This window comes from Schistocerca gregaria, chromosome 1 (assembly GCF_023897955.1).
Source record: "Schistocerca gregaria isolate iqSchGreg1 chromosome 1, iqSchGreg1.2, whole genome shotgun sequence".
In the NCBI taxonomy this organism is placed as follows: domain Eukaryota; kingdom Metazoa; phylum Arthropoda; class Insecta; order Orthoptera; family Acrididae; genus Schistocerca; species Schistocerca gregaria.
In genome coordinates this window covers 141,238,194-141,263,677 of record NC_064920.1, presented here as the reverse complement: position 1 = coordinate 141,263,677, position 25,484 = coordinate 141,238,194, and the positions used below count along the sequence as shown (strand labels likewise).

Genomic DNA, 25,484 nt, shown 5'->3' with positions numbered 1-25,484 from the left:
GGTATCGTACACCCAAAAGATTTTCTAGGAACAGTCTAATTGTAATGGCGATATTATTTTCAGACATGAAGCAAGATTTAAGAGCCTTGAAAAATTGTAAAATTCTTTCAACTGCAAGTGATAACGATCTATGTCTTACGATTAGAAAGTATTATCTTACATTCAGTTCCTACAAAATCACAGAATCGAAACGAATTTTGTCCTCGTAAGTGCAAACTGAAAAATGGGAGAATATTTTCGGGACAAGAACTTCCCATTCATCTTCATGAAGTCTGTAACATTTCTACCAGCATTATGTATAATACGGTACAAACAGCCACTCCTTAGAATGTTGTCCCCCAATTCATTCTTCAGTTCATTGAATACATTGTTGAAACCAGGTCGTTGTAGTCCGTCAAAGTTGACATTGACGTTATTACTGCCAAATGCCACATGCTTTTGTGACAGATGACAGGATGTCCCAGACCGTAGCGGTCGCGCGGTTCCAGACTGTAGCGCCTAGAACCGCGCGACCACTCAGGCTGGTCCTTTTAATAAATATAAAAGGCGATTCATACTAATTAAAAAAGATGTACGTAACTTTCAGTACAGTCCAATACTTTTTCTTTTCCTTCATATAACTGAGGTTACGAAATCATGGGGCTTATCCGGTTACCACCTGGTTCACACAACTAGGACTTTCACATCACATGGTTTATCTAAGCTCCACCCGATTTGTAATGTTCCATTTCAAATCCCAGTTGCAAATTCATAAAAAAAAAACAAAAAAACAACGATTTTCGGACTTCAATGTCATCAAGTTGGACTGTGGCTTCAAGAGTCGCTCTGATGGACTGAAATTGAAACTGGGCATAAACTGGAGAGATAACGGACGGCTGGCAACACTACACGCGATCGTAGACTATCATGGCATGGCATTTGCTCCTCTAGAGTAGCATACCGCTCATCAAGTCATTGACACTAATTATTGTGATCGTATAGAAGGCTTCGAATATGCCTAAAGATAACTGTAAATGCAAATATAGGGAAAATTAGCTGCTTATCTTTCCATTTCTACATAGCAGGAGCTGAGGTAACATTTTCATTCAATACCGTACAACACAATCAGTTTATCTCAATGGGATTGTACCAACAAATTGTTGAAAAGGTTCTCAATGACTGCGAAGTTGCTGGAAACTCTTCTTATAATAGGACCAAATGTGAAGAAATAGCAATGTCTTAGCCTCTAAGTACCTAGAGCACTTAAAACTTCAATTGGAAGGAGATAATTTTCTTAATGGTACCACTGATGCCAGTAACCAAGGAAAAATTAAACTTTTCCTGTGGTTATTCAGTCCTTTTTGCTAGCCAGGTTGTTAATGTATTCAGAAAAGCTATGAATGCTTTTTATTCTATGCTTCTGTAACAAAAAAAAGTAAGCTAGTGCGGTTCACATAAAGATTGTAATAACCCCAGTTTTTTCATTTGGAAATATGGTAAACCTACACACAAACAAAATCACTTTATTCACATTAATTGTTTAAGCTAGTGGCAAGCTGATCGCCTAACCACGGTTTAAATACGGTATAGCGTGTACATGGAGCGGAAGCGTATTGTAGAAGCTAAAATTTGCCTGTCAAACCCATATTTCGGAATGAATATTTGACTGTTTACATGACCAGCCAGACGCGTCACTGGGAAATTGGTTTATGAAAATCTTATTTGGGAGCATATGTAAATGTATTGACAGTAAAATGATTGTGACCTCTACGTGCACCCCAGCTCAGTTCATGAAATCACAAAACGACGTTGTAAGTCAGCAGTTTAATGTACCCGCTTATAGGACGAGGGAAGACCAGATGAGTTTGATGATAACCTTAGAGAAAATCAAACAGTCTTGCAGAATATCAAACAGTCATTTGTGCTTTATCGAAAAAATATTCGTCTTAAAAGCTATGAATGGCTATTTAAGAAGGTTGCTCATCATCTTTGCGGATGTCCTGTGTTCTCTTGTTAGTGGGAAGGAATGCCGTGATAAAGCAGCCGAGAGAATCATCCATCCTGATTTAGGTGTTTCACCGTTTTCCTAAATCAGTTTTGGCAATGCCGAGATGGTTCCTTTAATAGAAGCCACAACTGAATCCTTTCCCCTTACGCGACAGTCGATTTACTTTAGTGCAAACTCGCTCATATTACGATTTCTATATCCGCTGCTATCCTCTTGAAACCAACAAAAAAATTTTGGCACGGCGCACTTTTAATTCTGTCATACATTAAGATTTCTTTCCGTTCCGTTCAAGAACGGAGCATGGTGAGAACGACTGCAATATATGCGCTGCGCAAACTTTGCGGTGTTTGCAGGAACGATATGCAGCGAGCTGAAGTACATTCCACTCATAAAACGGTTTGCTGGAATTAAGTAAATAGGTATCTGAGGAAGTTAGACGAATTCAAAGCCCCGTCGCTTCAAATTAAGCAGAATTCTGTCACACTCCCTGTTGTTGAAACAAGATTCCGACCATTCGCGCTGAACCGTGAACATTCTGTGTGCTCTGTTATCCCAACAAGATACTGATTGAATAATGAGTTGTATTCCTGTGTAGGCTGTACAAATTGTTTCAAGCCATCTCTTTCGTGCACAGATTGCATCACCTCAGTTTCTTATCAGCACATCGAGTCTTATCATCTGCTTTACCTTTACGTGGGTCTAAGCTATCATCGAACTTGATATCACCAGCCATTATTAGCATATTCGCAGGTATTTGTATTGATTTCCTAAATCATTCGGGTGGGATGGAGGACCCAATATTTTGTTATAGTAATAACGATGGTAATATGAGAGCACGTGGGATTCCTAACCATTCAACTGACATTTTGTTCCCAGACCTACGTCAACTCTTTGATTAAGTCCTTCAATCAGTACAATCTGATCCTCCACGAGTGGTCATAGTATTCTTCATACTTAAATATCACACTGAGTCACCTTTTTTTGACACTCAGTTTTCAGTTACTACTGTCTAACATCGTCCAATTATGTTTTGGGTTTGGCAAATCTTTAACAAAACGAATGTATAAGTAGACTGTATGAGTGTAAAATTATTATTGTTGAGCGTGTGTTTGATTGAAATTTTTTTTTTTTTTTTTTTTTTTTTTTTTTTTACAAAATACTGACACCTTATGCAGGGCCGCTTCGGCAACATTAATTTTTCCACACAAGCGTCCTCTCGCTCCATCCTTTTCCCTCGTACACGTTCATCCGTGTCAGTTTTAGCTACCAATAGCAGTCTCTGACGTCGTGTGCAAGTCACGTCTGTCGCATGCCTGTACGAAGATGTGACTATCTTAGATGTGAATATATCTTATCTACACTGACAAAAAAAAAAAAAAAAATAAAATAAAAAAAAAAACAAAATGCAACGCTAAGGAGGAGTTGTGCGACATAAACGACAGTTGGTAGGCGTGTTTCTACACCGACTGGCACGAAAAACGCAACACCCAATAAATGATGTGTAATCATTGTGTAATTATCTGTTCAATTAAAGTGAAACATTTCAACCAATTTTTGAGACGGGATATGTTATTGACGTTGCTTTGCGAGCAAACAATCAAGTGTCGATTGTTTATTGCACTAGCCTCTATTGCTGTCTCCGGCGGACCCTCGAAAACACATCACTGAATGTTAGCGAATAATGTTTCCCCCCTCTTGTAGCGCTTATTGTTGTATCCTGCATTGTTCCCCTTTTAATCACACGTGTTTGTAGGATCTTTCTGTGATTGTAGTAATCAGCTTTCTGGAGTAAACATGCCGTTAAGCTCTAAACTAGATGCAAAAGCTATTGAGGAGTTGAGGACCACACCTTCCACGATTTCCAGAACCGTACAAAGGTACAGGGAAACTGGAGGCTTTGCAAGGAGACTAAGAGCAGGCCCGAGAAGAGCAACATCAGAGAGAGATGACCCTTCTCACAACTTCAAGTTCTTCGCAACAGAAACACTACTGCTATTGAATCACGAAATCAACTCCACCAGATTCAATGGGCCAATCTTACTGAGAGAACTGTTCGAAGAAGACTGGAAGACGCAAATGTTCTGTCCAGACGACCTGCTACAGGTCCGGAATTAACCAGAGTGCATTGCACAGCTTGACTACGTTTTCCGATCAGCTGACAGAAGAGACAGGGTCTGGAGAAGGACAGGGGAAAGGTATTCACCTTGGACATTCTCATCCAGGACACCGTTTCAAGGAGGTTCTGTGACAGTGTGGGCACGAATCATTCCAGCTGCAAGGATGGGTTTGGTCTTCGTGGAGCTTGGGAGCCTTACTGCACATTGTTATGTGGAGGAAATCCTTCTGGAGCATGTTGTGCATTTTGCTCCATTTATTGATGATGCTTTTACACTAATGCACACCCACATGTTGCGAGAATTGAGCAGGAGTTCTTGGATGAAACAGGGACTCCTACTATGGGTTGGCCTGCTCGAAGCCCTGATCTAAATCATACTGAGCGCATTTTTGACTGGCTCTGGAATAGAGCCATTGAGTACCGTCCAGACACTCTACAGGTTCTACGCAGTGCCTTCCTGGAAGAATGGGATATGATTCATCAACAGGACAGTACCGCATTAATCAGAATCATGCCTGAAAGGTTGAATGTCGCCATTGGTGCAAGAGGTGGCAATAAAAGCTTTTGAAAATGCGAACAAAGGCCTCCGACCATGTCTCTGAGGTCTGTGAAGTAAAAAGTGAAGTGTATAACATCAAAACAGACGTGCATTACCTTTACGAGATTACTCAAAATTTCCTTGAAGTGCGAATCTCTGGCTTTATTTGTTAAATTTCTTTATAGTCGTCTTTCTTTTTTTCATTGTTGGACCCTTAGATGGGACCGTACCACAATATTCCATCATAAGATTGTGGAGTGGTGTCATAAAAGTGTCATAAATTTAAAAGAATTTCAATTTTTGTAAGAAATTGAAGTACTTCATTTTTCGTGCCAGTCGCATAACAATGGTGGTAGTAGCGTCACTATGAGGAGGCAAATCATGTTTGCTTTAAATACGCACTATAAAGGTCGTGAGTGTTTGTTACCTTTGAGAGTAGACATGGTGAATTGGTGTTACTCAAGAATGCCTTTGAGATGACAAAGACACCATTATAAAAACCTGACAGTTTGAACAAGGTCATGTAACAGGACTACGAGAAGCTCGATGTTCATTCTGCGGTACTGCAGAAACACTTCGTAGGGATATAGCTGCTGTATATGATTGCTCGCAGCAGTAGACACAAAAGTGTACAGTTACAAGAAGACTGTGCTATGGACAGCCACCTGGCACATTGAGAGGAAAGACCATCGTGTTCTTCATATGGCTCTGGTGCATCGTACTGCATCTGCAACAGCAATTTGAGCAGCAGTTGGCACCACAGTGACACAACAAACTGTTACAAATCAGTTACTTCAAGGACAGCTCGAAGCCAGACACCCTGTAACGTCCATTCCACTGACTCCAAACCACTGCTATGTGTGACTTCAGTGATGTTGAGAAAGGGCTCATTGATGGGAAGGGTGGATGTCTGTTGGGTTTTCCGATGATTGCTGGTTCTGCCTAGGTGTCAGTGATGGCTGTGTGTTGGTTGGAAGGATATCAACTGTGAGCCTGCAACTGACCTCTCTGTTTGTTAGACATACTGGACCTGCACCTGGGGTGTGATTTCATATGACAGCAGGGACACTGTCATTTGAATGTCAAGCTCATGATTCGAACTGTTGTGCTGCCATTCACTAAGAGCACTCCATGGGTAGTTTTCCATCAGAATAACGCTCACCCACATACCACATTATGGACTAACATGCTCTACAGAGTGCTGGCATGTTGCCATGCCCTGCTTAATTACCAGATGTGTCTCCAAGAGAGCACATGTGGGACATCAATGGATGACAATTCCAGTGTCACCCACAACCAGAATTAGCTGTCCATGTATTGACTGACCGAGAGCAACAGGCATAGAACTCCATCCCACAGACTGACTTCTGGTACATGCAAGACATGATGCGTGCACGTTTGTATACTTCCATTCAACTTCCTGGTGGTTACATCGGTGATTAATGTACCAACATTTCGCGTTTGCAACAGCTTATCTCACACTTACATTGACCTGTGATATCACAATATTAAACACTTAGATATATTACCTAGACCAATGTATTCTTGAAATTTCATTACTCTACATTATTTCTTGGTGTTGCGATTTATTTTATGGCAGTGTATTCTGTGCACTGAAGTCTGTGACTCTTCCACAATAGAAATAAATTTGGATAGAAATTGCAATCAATTACTATACAATCTTTAGAAATGATTTATTATCCTATTAACCTGGTTTCAATCCACTGGAGCTGTCATCATCACATTGTGAATGGTCACAGGACCTCGGCTTTGAAGGCCATGTGCAGCTACTTGCTGAGGTTATCATGACTTTGTGTAGAAGATCCAGTAGGGACTCTTGTAGTGAATAATGTATGCAGCAAGTGCAGGTAATGTATACTTTATTCCCGACACTGCGGTACACAGGAGAGTGCATGAGCACACAACCACTGTTAAGAGCAAACTGCCAGTAAAAGACATTGCTTTAGTGGAACTCTGCCCTGCTGACAAAAGAGCTTGCTTAAGGCAATCCATGATTGAGTTTCCACTACTGCATGGAACCAAGGAGTTGGCGAGGATGAATAAATGCACTATTAAAGTACCCATTCTTATTGACAAATACCTTCAATAGCAGCTTGCAGCATTAAATGATGTCATTTCTACAGCGAATGAATTTATGAGACTGGAGAGCACAATGTTATTTGTTTTATTTTTCAATCCTGAAGCTCTGTAAGTGGCTCAGTATACTATCTAGGCTAATTCCAAACTTTCCTGTATGGGAAAATAAAGAGAAAAGGTGTTGGGGATGACATACGATCATTCATGTACCGGGTCTAGGATGTTCATGTCTTGTCACATAACATGGAGGTTGGAGGTTTGCCCACTCAGCAAAGTAGGAAAGGTAGTGGTTTTTGGCAGATATGATGAAGAGTACAATCCTGTTCTGGAGTACGATGCTCAATGCACATTGTTCAATATGGAGCTCTGCAGTAGACAGCTCCTATGTATTCCCACATTGCCCCTATGACATCATCAGATACAACTGCAATTGGCATGGGATCATTGAGATTTGATCAACAGTTGTTGCATCAGTTCAATGGTTGTGCGTGGACATGCCATTATTCAGATGAATGCCCACTCGGCACATGCATTGTGCTACAGATGCAGGCTGGTGGAGGCAGTATTATGTTTAGGGGACATTCACCTGGTGTTGCGTGGAACCTGTGGCAGTAATGGAAGGCACCATGATAGCTGTGGACTACACAAACATCTGAAAAACTGAAGGCAGCAGAGAATCATACAGGCAAAAATGGCCCAGCAAATATCCATGCATAGCATAAGAAATATTTAACTGACAAAAGAAGAAAATATAAAAATTCTACAAATGAAGTAGGCAAAATGGGATGCAGATGCCTAAAAAATGAGATTCACCTGAAGAGCAAAGGTGAAGCAGGACAGGCTAGAGCAGAAATGCAAAGCTATAGAAGCATATATTACCATGGGAAATAAAGAGTCATTTTCAGAATAGATCTCATATGGCAAGCCAGTACCAAGCATAAGTGAAGGATGGCAAATGGAAGGAATATATGGAGCATCTACACAAAGAAAATAAACTTGATGATGATATTACAAAAAGGGAAGAGGAAGTAGATGATGATGGCAGGGGGATATACTGTGAGAATAAACTGATAAAGCAATGAATAACGTAAGTGAAAACAAAGCCCTGGGAACAGATGACATTGTCTCATGATAATGAAATCATTGAGGCAGCCACCCTTAACAAAACTATTCTACTTTGTACACAGGATGTAATAATTCCTGCTCCAAAGAAAGCACGTAGTGACAGGTGTGAATGTTACTGAACAATCAGTTTAATATGTCACATTGCAAAATACATACATGAGTTATTTACCGAAGAATGGAAAAACTGGTAAAAGTTCACCTCATGGAAGATCAGTTTGTGTTTTGGTAAAGTGTATGAACATATGAGACAATACTGACCGTATGACATAATTTAGAAGTTATACTGAGGAAACAGAAACCTACATTTATATCGTTTGCAGAATTTAGAGAAAGCGCTTGACAATATTGACTGGACTGTAGCATTTAAAATTCTGAATGTAATAGGAATGAAAAAGAGAGAGCAGAAAATTTAGCTACAGCTTGTACATAGAGTTGAAGGACATGAAAGCGGAGCAGAAATTAAGAAGAGAATGAGACACAGTTATAGCCTTTACCCCATGTTTTTCAATTCGTACATTCAGCAAGCAGTAAAGGAAACTAAGGTGAGATGAAAAAGGACTCAAAGTTCAGGTTGAGGTTTCGACAATGACAAAGCCAAAGGACTTAGAAGAAGAGAAGAATGTAATTGATAATATTCTGGGAAGGGCTTAAATGATGAATATCAATAAAATTAAAACATGGTTAATGGAACATAGTCAAAGTAAATCAGGCAATGCTCAGGAAACTGGATTAGGAAATGCAACACTAAAAGTAGTAGATGAGTTTTGCTACTTGGGCAACAAAGTAAGTGACAATAGTCAAAGTATAGAAGATATAAAATAGAGATTGGCAACAGCAAGAAAACTGTTTCTGAAAAATAGAAGATCGTTAACTTCTTGCTGTACCATTTAGTTGGATGAAATCCATGCCCAATTGATTGAGGATGACATGTATGAAACGAGCTGGCATGATTCGTGAGAGAATCGCAATACAAACCAGCATGCAGTTTCCTGTTATGTATGTACATGTGTATTTGTTTCCAGTGGTGCTACCCTTGTAGATGGTAACACTGATCTAATTCTTGTTTGTTATTTATATATATTATTGTAATAGAATATTTCAAACAACACTTCAAAATAAAACTGTAAATTTTTACACATAAATAATACTTTAGTAGAAACTATAATCTTCATGGGTGTCTCCAGGTGTAGCTTCTTCAAAAGGAATGTAATAATATGCCTAAATCTTGATATTATGAACAAAACTGTAATTACATGAACAAATGCTCCCCTTGAACGAATTTCTAGCATGAAAATACCTACAACTCTAAAAATTAGCAGTCCTGCATGACATGGTAGTTTCAAAAGCACTGCAGTAGATGTAATGCCACTTTACACTACATGCATTCCCACATCATTTCAATTTGTACTTTGTGATTCATGCAAACTACCTTCTAATTTTTTTTGGCATTGAATCAAAGATCAATATGTTTTGAGAAATGGACTCAATATTGCACTTGAAATCGAAGAGGTGTTTCACCTAGTATTGGTTTTGTAGACTGGCAATTGGACTTTTTTAACATTACCTCTGCTATTTTTATTTGGTAATCAACATGTTTCCTTTCTCTGACTGTGTATTGTTTCTTGGATAGTGTATATATCAAATAGAGCCATATCCGACACATAAAATTTTGGCGTGAATCTTGTTCTCACGAGTGTGATGTGATGTTTACGTTTGGCCCACATTGGTATCCACAAGCTGGACTTGTCAAAGTACACCAAGAGGTTAACATTGAACACAAATTTTAGTGTTGAGAAGTCTTTTCTGAAAGTATGGTTTGGAGAGTACAATTGTACGTAATACGAAATGCAGATGATAAACAGTTAAGACGAAAATGGAACTGAAGATTTTGAAATGTGATGTTACATTAGTTTGCTGGATATTAGATGGGTAGATCAAATAATGCTAATGAAGAGATACTGAATTGAGATGGGGAAAAAAGAGATTTATGGCACAACTTCACTAAAAGTAATGATTGGTTGATAGGAAACATCCTGATGCATTGATATGATAATTGAAAAAAGTGTGAGGGTTAAAAATTAAAGAAGAAGAGCAAGTCTTGAATACAGAAAGAGGTTCAAATAAATGTACAATGCAGTAGTTTTGCAGAACTGAAAAGGTTTGCATGGAACAGTCTAGCATGAAGAGCTGAATCAAGCCAGTTTTTGGACTGGAGACCACAACAACAAGTTCACAAAGAAAGGTTCTTCAACTTATTATGATTTGAAACATGCACAATTAACAATTTATTTTTGGTTTTAAACCACTTTTGCTGTTATCGTGTGTATTACTCATGTACCTGAATGAAAACACTTAACTTGATTAAGTTTGTGTGTGTGTGTGTGTGTGTGTGTGTGTGTGTGTGTGTGTGTGTGTGTGTGTGTGTTTGTTTGTGTGTGTGTGTGTGTGTGTGTGTGTGTGTGTGTGTGTTTTAAAGTTTTGCTTCTGATATATATGTAGCCCCCAAACCATGTATATCATAGCAGAGTGCTACATTGTTCTTTGCAATCAATGACAGTTTGGCAATCAGTACTTTGCTCTAAAACTGTGACGCTACGAAATGCCCAAAAATATTACAAGTTGATATAGTCTTTGGCATTGGGAATCTTGTAACTGACAGGATTTGTTTGCAGGTGTCTTAAATTGCACCCACCACTTTCTATTTGGGGTAGCACGAAGTCTGCTACTGAGTTAAGTATCTTCATCTGATAGTCGCTTCTGAGGCTTCTTCCATTGTGATGCAATTTTCACAAACTGGAACGTACATCATCTATTCCCCACGAAATACACAACTGCTCTATTTATATCATGTTTAGAATAATACAGAATACTTATGATTAAAGGACATGCTACCTCTTCTGGTCAAATGTTATCTAAGCAGACTGCCATTTTGTGACTAGAAAAGAATTACTTCCAGTCATTGGCTTCTCAGTCAGTTCATCACAGTATCACAGAAGCAAAGCATGTGTCATAATTAGCTGTAAACATAATTCAATGGTTTAAATTTATATATCTGTAAAAGATGGATCGTGTAACATCAAGTGAAGTGGATAAATGCAAGAATGAAATACCAGAAAAGTATTATTTAAATGTAAATATGAACAGAACATGTGCTAGTGACCAACTGGTCATGGTCAGGAATGGGACAAGAACTGAGAAAATGTACGAACAAAGATCTACTTTACTTGTGTTCAAACATAGTGACACGGGCCTAACACATCTAAGAAAGTCTTAGTTAGAGACTTCAAAATTTGAATCTATTTGTTTGTAAACTACAAAATATAGATCAATGGCAGGATAGTAATTTCAGGTTATTCACTGAGAAATGCAGATGTCAGCACAGAGAGTGAGGGGGAGAGAGAGAGAGAGAGAGAGAGAGAGAGAGAGAGAGAGAGAGAGAGAGAGAGAGAGAGATTTGAAGAGCAGACCCTCAGTATTTAAAAAATTATTGTCTGCCAACAAAGACAATAAGAATAATCATAAAAACAATATTAACATAACAGAAGAATTACAATTTACAAAACTGATAATATATCTCAATAACATTAAAAAATATGAGATCTCAGTATTTTTAGAAATTCCACATTTACGTCTCACATACAATGCTGTTTGGAACTAAATACAGCTAATACTTGTCGATATACAGTCTGCTAATATTGTTGGTTAAAAAAAAAAGACATGTATGAGATCATATTTTATGCTAAGAAATCAATGAAAGATATTGTCATAACTGAAAGACGCTTCCAACGAATTCTTACATTTCTCTTCTTTAAATATAGGAATCTCATTATGATCCCAGAAATGATCATTTATTTTCTGGCAACAAAGAAATTAAGAATGAAATTAAAAAAAAAAAAAAAACATTAACATAACAGAAAAATCATAAATTTATTCTTAATTTTTTTTTAATTTTTCGAATAAAATTTCTGTTGGAGAAATGGTTCTGATATGTTCTTAACCAGATACCACTAAATAAATTATGTTAGCTGTATTGGCCCTCCACCTGGATTCCATGGTACAGGTGAAACAGGACCTGATCGGCCAAATTTTTTCCTATGTTCCACTCTCTCCAGCCAGTCTTCAAATGCCTGCTCTGCCTGGTACAGTCTTTCTGTGGCACGCATCTGTTCTCTCTGTATCTTGACTCGGTTACGTCGCCTGGAATGGTAATTGCAATTTGTAGAATATGTCTGTATGCTATGAAAGTGTTCCACCATTTTACATTAGATATTTTATACTTCCATGCACTAATAGTGGACATATTCTCATGGCTACAAAACATATCAAGGAATATTATATATAGGATGAGACCCATAAAGTATAACACCCTTTTTATTTCTTAAACAGTTTAAGATATTGCGAGGCACATAATTTTGTTTTATGCTTAATGCTCTTAATTCATTTATTAATAGTTGCAAAAACCCTGTTTCAATATCTTGAAATATTCAAAAATGAAAGAGTTTTACATCTTATGCAACTCACCCCTCTACAGATATTTTACGCAAGACTTAATGTATTTAGATTTAGTATTCATACCACAAGCCTTCAAAAATATGGAGCAACTAAAAACACTAATTTTCATTTACAGATTAATAGACTGATACAGTAGGTGTAACATACACGGAATGATGATGTAGCATGTTTACTTTTATTGATCACATTCCTGCAGTTAAAGTACACGTTAGTTGAATACTACACAGCATTCAAGTTATGTTATATTACTAACAATGTTCACATCAGTTGAACCTGCTAAGAAAAGTATTGATGAAATAGAAATGGTTGGCTACATTTAAGTTCGTCTTAAATTTTAAATTATAATTCATTAAATTATTCTTGATTTCTGGCCAGTTACTGAAAATATGTGTTCCTGGAATAACTGACATCTTTTTTGACTCAAGTGAGAGATGTTTAAGTCTTTGTGCAGATTGTTCTTATTCTTCATACTGAATGTTTGAACTAAGCTGTTGGTTAAAAGAGTTGTATGTTATTCACAGTTAATTTTCTTAAAGACTCACCATAACAAAAACCATTAGTTAGTATACTTAATACTTTGAACATATTTCCACAGGTCACACTTCAATTCACAACAAAAATCATTCATGTTACATGCTTTTGGGCTTAGCTTGGACTGAGAAATTGCCTTAAAATATAATTCCATTTGACACAGATGGGTAGACAGGTCAAATATTACATGCATTATATATAGTGCAATTGGAAGGGAACAAATACAAAATGCACACGGGATCTATTCCAAGAACAATTGTCCATCATATGGAAGAGGTGATCCTGGGAGCAATCAAAAGCTTGGGTTGCTGCTAGGTAAAGTAAACTATTCATGTCAGAACCAATGGCATCTATCAACTGAAACTGAAATTATATTGAAAAAAAAAGGTGACTACTAAAATCAAGCAAAGCACAAGGCCCTGGGTATAACTGGCTGATTTTGAATTTAATATACAGTACCAGAAGTCCCAATTATTACTTTTGTTTATCAAGAACCTCATCTGCAGTAAATAAATAATCTCATATGACGGGAAAAGAATGCAGGTCAGTCATGTTTACTATAAGAGCAAATATGTTTTGCAGAATTAACAGACCAGTATCTCCCATTATTGCCTGTTTTACAATCTTAAAGCATATTCTAAAATCGAGCATTATAATGATCCTGGAAGAACAGAAGTCTCTCTCAAATACTTAGTATTGCTTTCTTTTATGGGTGGTGGTGGGGGCTGGGGGTGGGGTGGCGTGGGGGGGGGGAGGTCTTTTAATTGTAAGAATGTCTTGCAGTAGTAAATGAAAGTGAATTGGCAGAGCTTGTCTCCTAGATTTCTGAAAGGTGTTTGACATTGTACCGCATGAAAAACTTATAGCTAAGATTCGGTAATGAAAGTTTTGTAGAACATAAATTATTTAGGAGTAAAGGCAGCAATTCACAGATTAGTAGAGGCATTTTGTCAGTGACAGGCACATAAACATAGCTGAAAACTTTGTTAACTTCTAGAAGAATCCTTTTTTGATCTAGAGGATACATATGAACATACATATACACTATGCTGGCTGAAGAGGCAATGCCAGGACTGCAGTTCTGCATGTTGATTGGGGTAAGGATTTGTGTTGGCTGGAGTGGGACAGTGGAGAAAAGAAGTGGGGAATGAGAGGGAGGGAAGGATAACTGACAGCACAGAGAGAGCCAGCAGGTGCATGGAAAAAGAGTGTGACAGGGACACTGGCACTGGGAAATTTATGCACTCCACTTGCAAAGGGTGTGATAGAACAGAGGAAGGGGAGAACGCTGGGAAGAGGGTGTGGGTGCAGGATGAGTGTAGTTAGGGTCCTGGGGCAGGGCAAGGTAGGGTAGGGTAGGGTAGGGTAGGGTAGGGTAGGGTAGGGTACGGTAGGGTAGGGTAGGGTAGGGTAGGGTAGGGTAGGGTAGGGTAGGGTAGGGTGGGGTGGGGTAGGGTGGTTGTGTGGCTGGGGGCTAATGGAGATTGGGACCAGGAGCATTTCGGCAATGAAGGATGTAAGAACATCACTCACCTAAGTAGTTCAGAAAAGCTGGCATTGGGGTATGGAACCACATGGCACAAATTATGAAGCAGCAATTGAAATCAAGAACATTGTGTTCAGCAGCATTTCCCACCATTTAGTGGTCAACTCTTGGCCACAGTTTGGTGCTGTCCATTCATTTGAGAGGACATCTGGTTGGTGGTCATTCCCAAATAAAATTCTGTGCAAAATTGCTTCAGAGTAGGTACATGACATGGCTGCTTTAACAGGTGGGCATGCTTCTGATGGTACAGGATAAGGCTGAGCTCTTCCACAGAGATATGAGCTGTGTTATAAGGAATTGGGAGCATGTGTGACATTAGGAACGGCCAGGGTACTGCATTTATTAGGTGGGCAACAGAATACCACATTGGGAGGGATGGGTTGAACCATAGATAGGATGTTCCTCATTTCCAGCTAAGATCACAAATAGCCAAAGCCCTGTTGTAGGATGTGGTTTCCACTTTGGAATGATATTGGGTAATGAGAGGGGTGCTCATTTTCAGCTGGTTCTTCAGGGTGATAAGAGGTTAGGGGTGTTTGAGAGTATGGGGTGGGAAATTTGTCTGTAGAGTACGTTCAGAGGATAGTATCTTTCTGTGAAGGCCAGAATGAGACCAGCATACTGGACAAGGGAATTCTTGTCACTGCAGATACACTATCAGAGGTGACCCCATTATATGAGAGTGATCTCAGATTATTTTGTTTGTGTCCATAGACCTGCAGTAATTTAGAAAGGGTAATATTTTCCACTTGGCTTCTTATTTAATGTATTTATTCACCATGTTCATGATTTGAGCCTAATGTGCCATTCTCAGTATTTATTGATGTTACAAATGCCGAGTTGCAGGCCCCCTATAACTGGCTAGGCAAGTCAGCTCAAAAGTCAGAGGAACGTAAGGCACATCACCTCCAACAAGACCATGCCTAGTAAAGCACTGTGGTCCTCAAAACAATCTTTGGGTTGATGACTGCCTTAATTTACTATGTCATTTTCAAGTGAGAGTTCATTGGAAAGTATATCAGTGTATATTATTCCTTTTAAGAGGGCACTGTCTTGTGTCAAACATGTTTATGTAGTCCATGTGTATAACAGGATAGGAGTCTTTGCCACTTATATGAATGCTGAACACTCCTGTCTTATTATACATACAGAATATTTAAACAAGGTTGACACAAGGCAGGGCTTGTATATGAAGGAATCAGACAGCTGTCGGATGCCTTCTGTCAGGTTCAGATTCTGTTAGGTGATTCATCATGATCTGAGGAAGGAGGGCAAGGCCACATTGGAGGTAAGGCTTTGCTTCAACATAACCAGGGGGGAGTTTGATGGGTGTGAGTGAGAGTTGGTCTCACCATCCTTCCCCAGGTTTGTTCACAGGAAAACAAACCTTTCAGTGAAACAAAGAACAGCCATCTGCAACTTCGAGACATACCTTGGTTCAGTCACCCTCCCTGCAGACAAAGACTCCACCAACACTGTGGAGACTCATAGCAATTACATTAGAGAAAGCATCCACCAATTGACTGATTCCTCCACCTATAAGCCCTGCCACCGTGATCGTACCTCAGAAGTAGATCAGTCCTGAAATCTCTCCCCTGAATCCATCTCCATTCTCAACCCACTGACCACTGCCCATCAGCATTCTACATGCTTCCCAAAATCCATAACCTCAGCAATTTTGGTTGCCCGTTGTAGGTGGTTACTGAGTCCCTTTCAAAATGATCTCTGCTCTTGCTGTGCAGCGCTTCCAACTAGCTGCCCACAGACTAGCCTCCAATATTAAAGATATGATCCACTTCCTAAGCTCTTCACCCTTTTACCACTACCACCTGGATCCTTGCTCATCACTGTTGACACCAACTCCTGGTACACTAACATACCTAATGTTCTTGTCCTTACCATTATTAAAAACTACCTCTCCCAATATCCTCCTTTCTCCAAACTCACCACTTTATTCCTTATTCCTCTGACTAATCAGCATCCTCTGACTAATCAGCATCAATAGTATCCTCACATATTACTTCTTCTCTTCTGAGGAGAAGATATATCAAAAAATCTGCAGAATAGCCATGGGAACATGTTTGGCACTCTCCTATATCAACCTGGGCCATTTAGAGGAAACCTTCCTAGCCTCTCGAAACTCCAAACTCCTTGTCTGATTCACATTCATTGAGGATATCTTTGCAATATTGCCCCAGTGTCAAGACACCCTACCCTCATTCCTCCACAGCCTTGACACCTTCTCTCCCATACAGTTCACCTGGTCCTCCTCAGCCCAATGTGTCTGCTTTCTGGATGTTGACCTCTACCTCTGTGATGGCTCCATCCATTCCTCTGTCCATATCAAGACAACTAAGCATCAACAGTATCTGATTTTTAACATTTGTCATCCCTTCCATACCAAAAAAGCTATACCCATTCAGTCTCGTCACTTATTGATGTCACATTTGCAGTGATGAGAATTCTGTTGCTCATATGCTGAAGGTCTTCACAAACTAGCACTATTCCCCAAACCCTGTCTGCCGACAATTTTCCCACCCCCATTTTCTCAGACACCTCTAACATCTCTACTCCTCCCACCATTCCCAAGAACCAGCTGCAAAGGAGCGCCCCCCCCCCCCCCCTCCCCAATCATTACTAAATATCATATTGAACTTTTCAAAATCCTCCATTGTGGCTTCAACTATTTCTGATCATGCCTTGAAATGAGAAATATCCTACCCACATTCCTTTCGAGCCATACTGAAGTGGTACTCTACTGCCCAACCAATCTACGCAGTCTTGGTCCATCACTATCCCACGCCCATGTCCAACCCATTGCCCCATGGGGCATATCCCTGTGGAAGACCCAGGTGTAAAACATGTCCAATACATCCACTCATCATATCCTATTCTAGTCCCATCAGAGGCTTACTCTATCTCACCAGTAGCACGGCCACCTGTCAAAGCAGCCACACCAAATACTGAACCTACTCAGCTGCAATTTCTCCACAGGTTTTTATGTAGGCATGACCACCAACTAGTTGTCCACCTGAGTGGCACCAAACTGTAGCCCAAAGCAGAGTTGACAACCCTATATCAGAATGCACTGATGAACACAATGCACCTGATTTTGGTGGATCTTTCACAATGTGTGCCATCTGGACCATCCTCCATCCCCTTCCCCAATACCAGCTTTTCTGAACTATGTAGATGGATCCGTACTGATTTATTCAAATACTTGAACAGTACACAGGAACAGTAACTTGGTGTTGTGTGCAGTGGCTGCTAGCATACAATGTAAGGGATTTTACTTATTCCTCCTTTGCCAACATCCCCATATGAGAAGTGGTGACATATAGAACCTGGAAGCAGTGGCCATGAATATGTGACTTGTGCATTTATGAAAGTGGATGTGTTTTCCTATGTCTGAACTAGGATTAATAGCTGATATTATCTAACAACTTTATTTCAATGTGCCTGTCTGGTGCTCAGTGTTTCTTCTACGTAGTGAGTAGGAAAATACCCATTTAAAATTGTCTCAGAAATTTTTTTCTTCTGCAGCTCAAGTATTAGGCCTAGGCCTGTTATGTTGCCCATTACTTCATAGTCTTCCCACACTTTTTTGGCCTATGGGATTATAATTTATAACATTGTAATCTAATCTGCTCCTGTTCATTCTACCCTGACATTCACTTCATTTTCTTCTGTTGTCTCTAGTTTCATTTCTTATGTTAAATATGTTTAAATTCCTTCCTAATGCCAGTAGTTCTTAATCCGTCTACTCTGGTACAGCATTTCACAGCCCCAATAAATCAAATTTAAGATGCCTGGCTCTTACATTTTTGTGTGGTTTGTAACTGACCCATGACCCACTATGTAGAGTAGTGTGGAAAGGCCATTACTTTATAAAACATCATGAATTTTTTTTAATGATTTGGTTCTAAAGTATCTGTATATTTTTCCAGATATGTTTCCAAATTTTGCTACATTTTTGTCTGTATCTTTGTCATACTCATATGTGTAATCATATACCAGATAATTAAGTGGCCAACCTGTTCTACTACTGTATTATTTACTGCTTTTTTTGTTCTTACAGGGTCTTGTCCTATAAAAGCCACTGTTTTAGTTTAATTTGTGGATATAGTCATGTTGTAGCATGTTAGTAATGATAGGTCCTGTTAGTGGTGAAAGGTGCAGCTAGCTCTCTGTATCTAAAGCGACTATTGTGTTCTTATATGGTCTTCTTAATGTATGTATTAAATGGTATGGGTACCCTCTTTTCTTTGTTGTGGTGTGGTTACCCTCTTTTCTTTATCACATGCTTTTTCCAGATCAACAAATGCTAAGTTGTTTTCTTAATTAAATTCTGCAAGTTTTTAATTGATTTCCATCCACAAGTGTTGAGAGACCTATTGGTAGATCAGTTCAATTATCGTTTCATCACAAATGTTGCATGTGTAAACCTGTTTGTTCTTCATTTAATAAGCACTCTGATATTACTGTTAAATCTGCTGTTCAGAATCCTGGTGTAAGCCTTGTATGTTACATCCATTGAGCTAATCCCTCTATTACTCTGACAATTACTTCTACCTCCTTTTTAATACAGTGATATAACTTTTGCTGGTGCTGTGCTCTTAGTATGACACTTCTTTCCAACACGTATTGAATAGATTTAACAATTTCAGGTGGAGAGAGATTTCACTGTATTTCAGGAGTTCAATGTTGATGCTGCTCATGCCTGACAGTTTTCCTGTTTTTCAAAACCATCATAGGCTCTGTCACCTCTTCTGTATATATGTCACCCACATCTTGCGAATCTATATAAACTATTTCACAATTTTCTCTCTGCCTGTCTGAATGCCAAAGGCATTAGTTGTGTTTGACTCATAGCTGCTGTTCTATGCTATTTATCTGTACTGTTTCTCTGTCTGCTTAGTTAAGTATTTTCATTGTCTTACAGGCTAGTGCTTGTCTTCTGTGGATGACATCTTCAATTATACTTACAAACTGTTTCCAAGATTCTTGGTGGCCATCATTTACCATCTTTTTTTAGCAATGTACCTCTTCTGTTTGTAAATCTGTTGGGGCCTTAAGCCATTTAAGATGAGCTTATTGTTTGAGCTTTATGGTTGCTCCAAGGCCAGGTGACTAGATTTTGAGGCCCCTCTCCAATGTGTCTTTCTTCTTATCTTCTTCATCAGCAGCATTCATTATTGTTTTCCTTATATTCCTGCTCAATGTCTTCATCTGTCTGCTACAGATACCTGTTTAATCTCTTTGATATGGTTCTCTGACACTGTCTTCATTAAGCAAATATACTTTACGAACTTCACAATTTGTAAGTTCTTTGGGAAACTACTGTTTTTCTTTCATTTTGTGAACAGATCTATTTTAAACATTATGACACAGGACATTTGCAACTGCAGCGTATGATTTGAACTGAATTTCAGCATTAATTGCATTTTTATGTAAATGAAAGTGCAACTAGTGCTGAAAGTCCATTCAGATTTATGCAGTAGTCAAGGCAGTTACAGTTTCCTTCTGTTGTTTAATCACATATTTATTAATATAATTAAATAATTCCTAAACTACAGTGAGAATTATGAAAAAGACTACATAAAAGTGCAGGGTTTGAGTAAAACTTTTCGTTGCTGAGTCTTAAAATCATAAGGGTTACTATCATTTAGATCAGAGTAGCACTGAGTCTTGTTGAAGAAATCAACAATCACCACACAGACAATTAATAAAAGAAAGAGATATTTTTGTCCTCTACCAAAAAAAAAAAGAGAGAGTGTGCTCATATTATCTAAAATTAATATAATATGAATTAATTCAGTATGAAAGTACAAGATGTGATACATATTGAATAAAATGTACTCACTTGCCAGATACTAAAGTTAGGACAACAAATGTGCAGCCAGCACCAGCATAAAGCAGCTAACAATCATAAATTCTTGGCTGATAAAATGAGTAATTTCTTTGTGGAGGAACTGCCAGAAAAAAGCAAAAAATATGAGAAAAATAAATGTGAAGGGAACAGGAAGGTAACCAGAACGTCACATCAAGACAAACATGCTAAATATAAGACTGTAAATGAAAATAACAATGAGAATAAAGCTAAGATTTAGATTTCAGAATGCCCATTGAGTTGCAGGTAAACCGGACACTAGAACAACATATTTTACGTATGTCCATTCTGTAATTCATTACAGCATAACTTTCTGGGGAACAAGTGAGCAGAATGTACAAACAAAGGCTGTATGAATAATAATAAAAAGTGGCAATAGACCTCACAGTATTGAGTCGTCCAAATCTATGGGAATCTTGACTGTTCCATGTGAATAGATTTATTTATTTACCAAGCGGGAAAGCGCCGGCAGACAGGCACATGAACAAAACACACAAACACACACACAGAATTACTAGCTTTCGCTAGTGTATGTGCGGATGGATATGTGTGTGTGTGCGAGTGTACACCTGTCCTTTTTTTCCCCTAAGGGAAGTCTTTCCGCTCCCGGGATTGGAATGACTCCTTACCCTCTCCCTTAAAACCCACATCCTTTCGTCTTTCCCTCTCCTTCCTGAAGAAGCAACCATCGGTTGCGAAAGCTAGTAATTCTGTGTGTGTGTTTGTGTGTTTTGTTCATGTGCCTGTCTGCGGCGCTTTCCCGCTTGGTAAGTCTTGGAATCTTTGTTTTTAATATATTTTTCCCATGTGGAAGTTTCTTTCTATTTTATTTACATCATGATTTATTTATTTATTTACACATCAAGTTCCATAGGACCAAATTGAGGAGCAAATCTCCAAGGTCATGGAACGTGTCAGTACATGACATTACAACATAAAAGTAATAACAGATAAAAATAAATGTTCATGAACCTGAAAAAAGTCAGTCCATAAGTTTAAGTAAACGCTATCAGCAATACAATAAGAATCAGTTTAATTTTTCAAGGAACTCCTCTACAGAATAGAAGGAGTGACCCATGAGGAAACTCTTCAGTTTTGATTTGAAAGCACGTGGATTACTGCTAAGATTTTTGAATTCGGGTGGCAGGTTATTGAAAATGGATGCAGCAGTATACTGCACACCTTTTTGCACAAGAGTTAAGGAAGTCCGATTCAAATGCAGGTTTGATTTCTGCTGAGTATTAACCAAGTGAAAGCTGCTTATTCTTGGGAATAAACTAACCCTGGTAACAAGAAATGACAATAAGGAATATACATATTGAGAGACCAATGTCAAAATACCCAGACTTGTGAACAGAGGTCGACAAGAGGTTCATGAACTCACACCACTTATTGCCCGAACCGCCCATTTCTGAGCCAAAAATATCCTTGTAGAAGAGTTACCCCAAAATGTAATACCATATGACATAAGTGAATGAAAATAAGCAAAGTAGACTTATTTTCATGTCAAAGTATCACTCACTTCCGATACCGTTTGAATAGTAAAAATGGCAGTATTAAGTCTTTGAACAAGATCCTGAACATGGGCTTTCCACGATAGCTTACTATCTATCTGAACACCTAGAAATTTGAACTGTTCAGTTTCACTAATCATATGCCCATTCTGTGAAATTAAAACGTCAGGTTTTGTTGAATTGTGTGTTAGAAACTGTAAAAACTGATTCTTACTGTGATTGAACATTACTTTATTTTCTACAAGCCATGACCGAGTGAGGTGGCGTAGTGGTTAGCACACTGGACTCGCATTCGGGAGGACGATGGTTCAACCCCGTCTCCAGCCATCTTGATTTAGGTTTTCCGTGATTTCCCTAAATTGTTTCAGGCAAATGCCGGGATGTTTCCTTTGAAAGGGCATGGCCGATTTCCTTCCCCATCCTTCCCTAACCCGAGCTTGTGCTCTGTCTCTAATGACCTTTTTGTCGACGGGACGTTAGAAAACACTAATCTAACCTACAACCCATGAACTGAGGTCATGTACTGTACTATTTGAAACTGAGCCAGTGTTGTACACAACATCCTTTACTACCAAGCTAGTGTCATCAGCAAACAGAAATATTTTAAAGTTACCCATAATACTAGAGGGCATATCATTTATATAAATAAGAAACAGGAGTGGCCCCAACACTGATCCCTGGGGCACCCCCCCCCCCCCTCCCCCTCCACCCTCCACTTGACAGTACCCCACCCAGATCTCACATCACAGCTGTTATCAACATTGTGAATAATGACGATTTGCTGCCTGTTGCTAAAGTAACAGGTGAACCACTTTTGAGCTACTCCCCATATTCCGTAATGTCCAACTTTTTGCAGAATGATCTCATAAAGAAAATGTTAATCAGTGTCCAGCAAACAAGTCTCTACACGAATATAGCACCAGATCCTGCCACCACCTATATCTTGGCAGAGGAAAAAAAAGTGTGCTATATAATGGAATTAACTACAAAGAGGACAGAAATAAATGAAAAATGAGTAAAAGGAGGAAAAATAAATACAGGAAAATAAATAACACAATCACACAAATAAGTGAAGAGTGCATGAGAAAGGGATACACTTATGTATATATGTGTGTGTGTGTGTGTGTGTGTGTGTGTGTGTGTGTGTGTGTGTGTTTTTACCAACAGCCCATAAATATTGCTTGGCTGATCTATGTTTTGACACAGCACTCAGCCAAACAATATTTTTGGGCTATTGATAATGACTAGACGGTCAAAACTGGCGGAACCTTGAAATAAATTTTACAGTGGAAAATAATATGGTCACTGATGTTCTCAGCCAGTAGCAAGGCAAATGTGTACAATTTGTCAAACCTGTTTCTTTCTTGTTGGGTTTTGATTTCAGTATCCTTAAGTGCCTTCCAGGCAGCAAATGCCTTCTGAGCTGCCTCCGCCTTTTCCATCTTCTCTTTTCTCTCTTTGGCTGCCTTTTGCCTTCTCTTCATGACTTCCTCTTTATTCTTTGCTTGGAATGCTTCATCTGCACGTTGTTTCCATATTCGATAACTCTTAATATTTCCATGAGTGAAGAAAAGAAAAATTAGTCAGTTGTAATACAAATCAGTTGAACATGCAAGTGGCATCACTATATTTGAGGTGCCTCATTCTATGTAATAATTAGCAAATTAAAATTAAAACCTAATGAGCTCCGTGCAGTATAAATACTTGGCAGCACAGAAAAGTTGCTAGAGCTGAAGTTTGAGATTCGCACCAAGTAGTCTGTGAGCTACTAAAATAACAGTGTACACAATACTGCTCATACAGATTTACATCTTTAATTGTGAGCATGATAGAAAGAGTAAAATTTTTTTTGATACTCAGCATAAGGACACATACTTTTAAAAACTTACATGGAATCCTGTAGCATTTAATTTCTCATTATGTGGATAAAGAAACTGCAATTACCTTGTTGACTTGGAGTCAAAGATGTAAAATTGTGAAGATACGTCACCTCAACATTGGATAAAACAGTACAATGTGTATATATCTTAGCGTGTTTGTTGAAAGTTTAGACTGAACTTCCATTTTGTTACATGTGATTCAACACTCCTCCCACCCCAACCCAAAGCTGCATACTCTTCTGTTGTTGTTATACTGTGTTGCATCTGTAGAGCACTTGAAATTAACAGAGAAAAGAGATCGCAGCTCTTGTTAAGTTCTTTTGGGCTCTGAAACTGGCAGAACATGATTTCTTTACCAATTAATATGCTTCCACATATCTCTTGACTTTAGTGAGGAAGTCTATTAAGAGGGAAATAAATCCCTCATTTCTTGGCACCTACTCCCCTAATGTTTATAAGATTACTTCATCTTCTTGGCATGGGGTCTGGCCAGGTTTCTTGTAGCATGCATCTCACTTCTGTTCACACATTTTTGATGGGTTCTATGCATCAACATGTGAGGAGAACACTTAGGAATAATAATCTTGTCTGCTCTGCAGACAATCACAGCACCATCTCAACATGTGTTCTGGAAACTAGTCTTTCAGAAAACAGATTACTCCCTCACAATACAATTATTGAACTGATGGGATTGTGATGTTACTCATAATTACTGGACAGGATGAATCCAGCGATCACCCTGTGAAGCACTTCAGGTCCAAATAGAGAGATCCAGCCACATGCCACCACAGACACATCACTACGAGATGACTCACAGACATATCTGTGGTCAAAATGAACATGTTGTGACTTATGTACTTATATTGAACCATTGTTAACTGAGAAAAATACCATTACATCAGAAAATGCTAAGTTATGTATACACTTGCAAACTGAGCCATGTCTGAATAACTCTTGAGCAAGTTACTAGCAAGTGTGTATGTTGCTCATGAGCTGTTCATGAATTGCTCAATGAGAGCCATCTACTGTTAGCATTTCTGGTGACAACAAAGGGACATTCAGGCTCAGAGTGCTGATGCACTTGTGAGCAATGTTGCTCAAAGAATGCTCAGACGAGGGAAGCTCTCAGTCACAGCTTTTTCCCCAAGCTGTTCATGAGCTGCTCATGAACATATTGCCCACAATGATACACACACCTCAATGTTTCACCAGTTATGATGGACATTTTCCTTGGCAAATCCTAACCACTCCTTGAGGACTACTTGTTTAATTTGTTGTCTGGTCTCCTAAAGCTGGTGCCAAATTGTACCCATTGATCAGAGAAATGCAGTAACATGTTTCAATTGCATTTTGTTTAAAAATTGATTTTACAATGATGTGTTCACCTTCTCACTGTCCTGGATCAGTTGTGAAACACACCACAGTTATGTTCCTTCATGCACTCTAGATTCTTCATTTATGCAATACTGTTGTATCCACCAAACTCACAATTGTCATATAATGCCTTAGCCTTTTGACGATGAGAAATTTTCTTCTTTCATAAGAGCAATGGTGGGGTCATGAATAGCCCGTTATTGATGAAGTTCACGAATGAATGGCTGGGCTCAAAGTGAAATGATTCAGGTATCTGACATATAATCTTCAGTCAATTGCCTGGTACAGAATGAATGATAAGCTTATAGAGATAGTTAACTTGCTGTGCTAGACTGTTTTGCATTTGTGAGGTATATTCTAATGTAAAAAAAAAA

The 25,484-nt window shown here is 38.7% G+C and overlaps 1 protein-coding gene across 2 annotated transcripts in view; it reads right to left on the bottom strand.

Annotated features, from left to right (window-relative positions):
- Nucleotides 1-10,998: 10,998 nt before the first annotated feature.
- Nucleotides 10,999-25,484, bottom strand: part of LOC126334892 (calponin homology domain-containing protein DDB_G0272472-like) — a 146,428-nt gene continuing 131,942 nt past the window's right edge. The window contains exons 7-9 of one of the 2 annotated variants that reach the window (XR_007564784.1): nucleotides 23,210-23,403; nucleotides 20,316-20,424; nucleotides 11,974-12,060 (exon numbers count right to left, since the gene is read on the bottom strand). Coding sequence is in view for 1 of the 2 variants with exons in the window: in XM_049997597.1 (XP_049853554.1) it covers nucleotides 11,880-12,060; nucleotides 23,210-23,403 (375 nt within the window). In the remaining variant the exon portion in view is untranslated. Of the gene's footprint in view, nucleotides 12,061-20,315; nucleotides 20,425-23,209; nucleotides 23,404-25,484 lie in introns of both variants that reach the window. The other variant, XM_049997597.1, reaches the window with a different exon arrangement.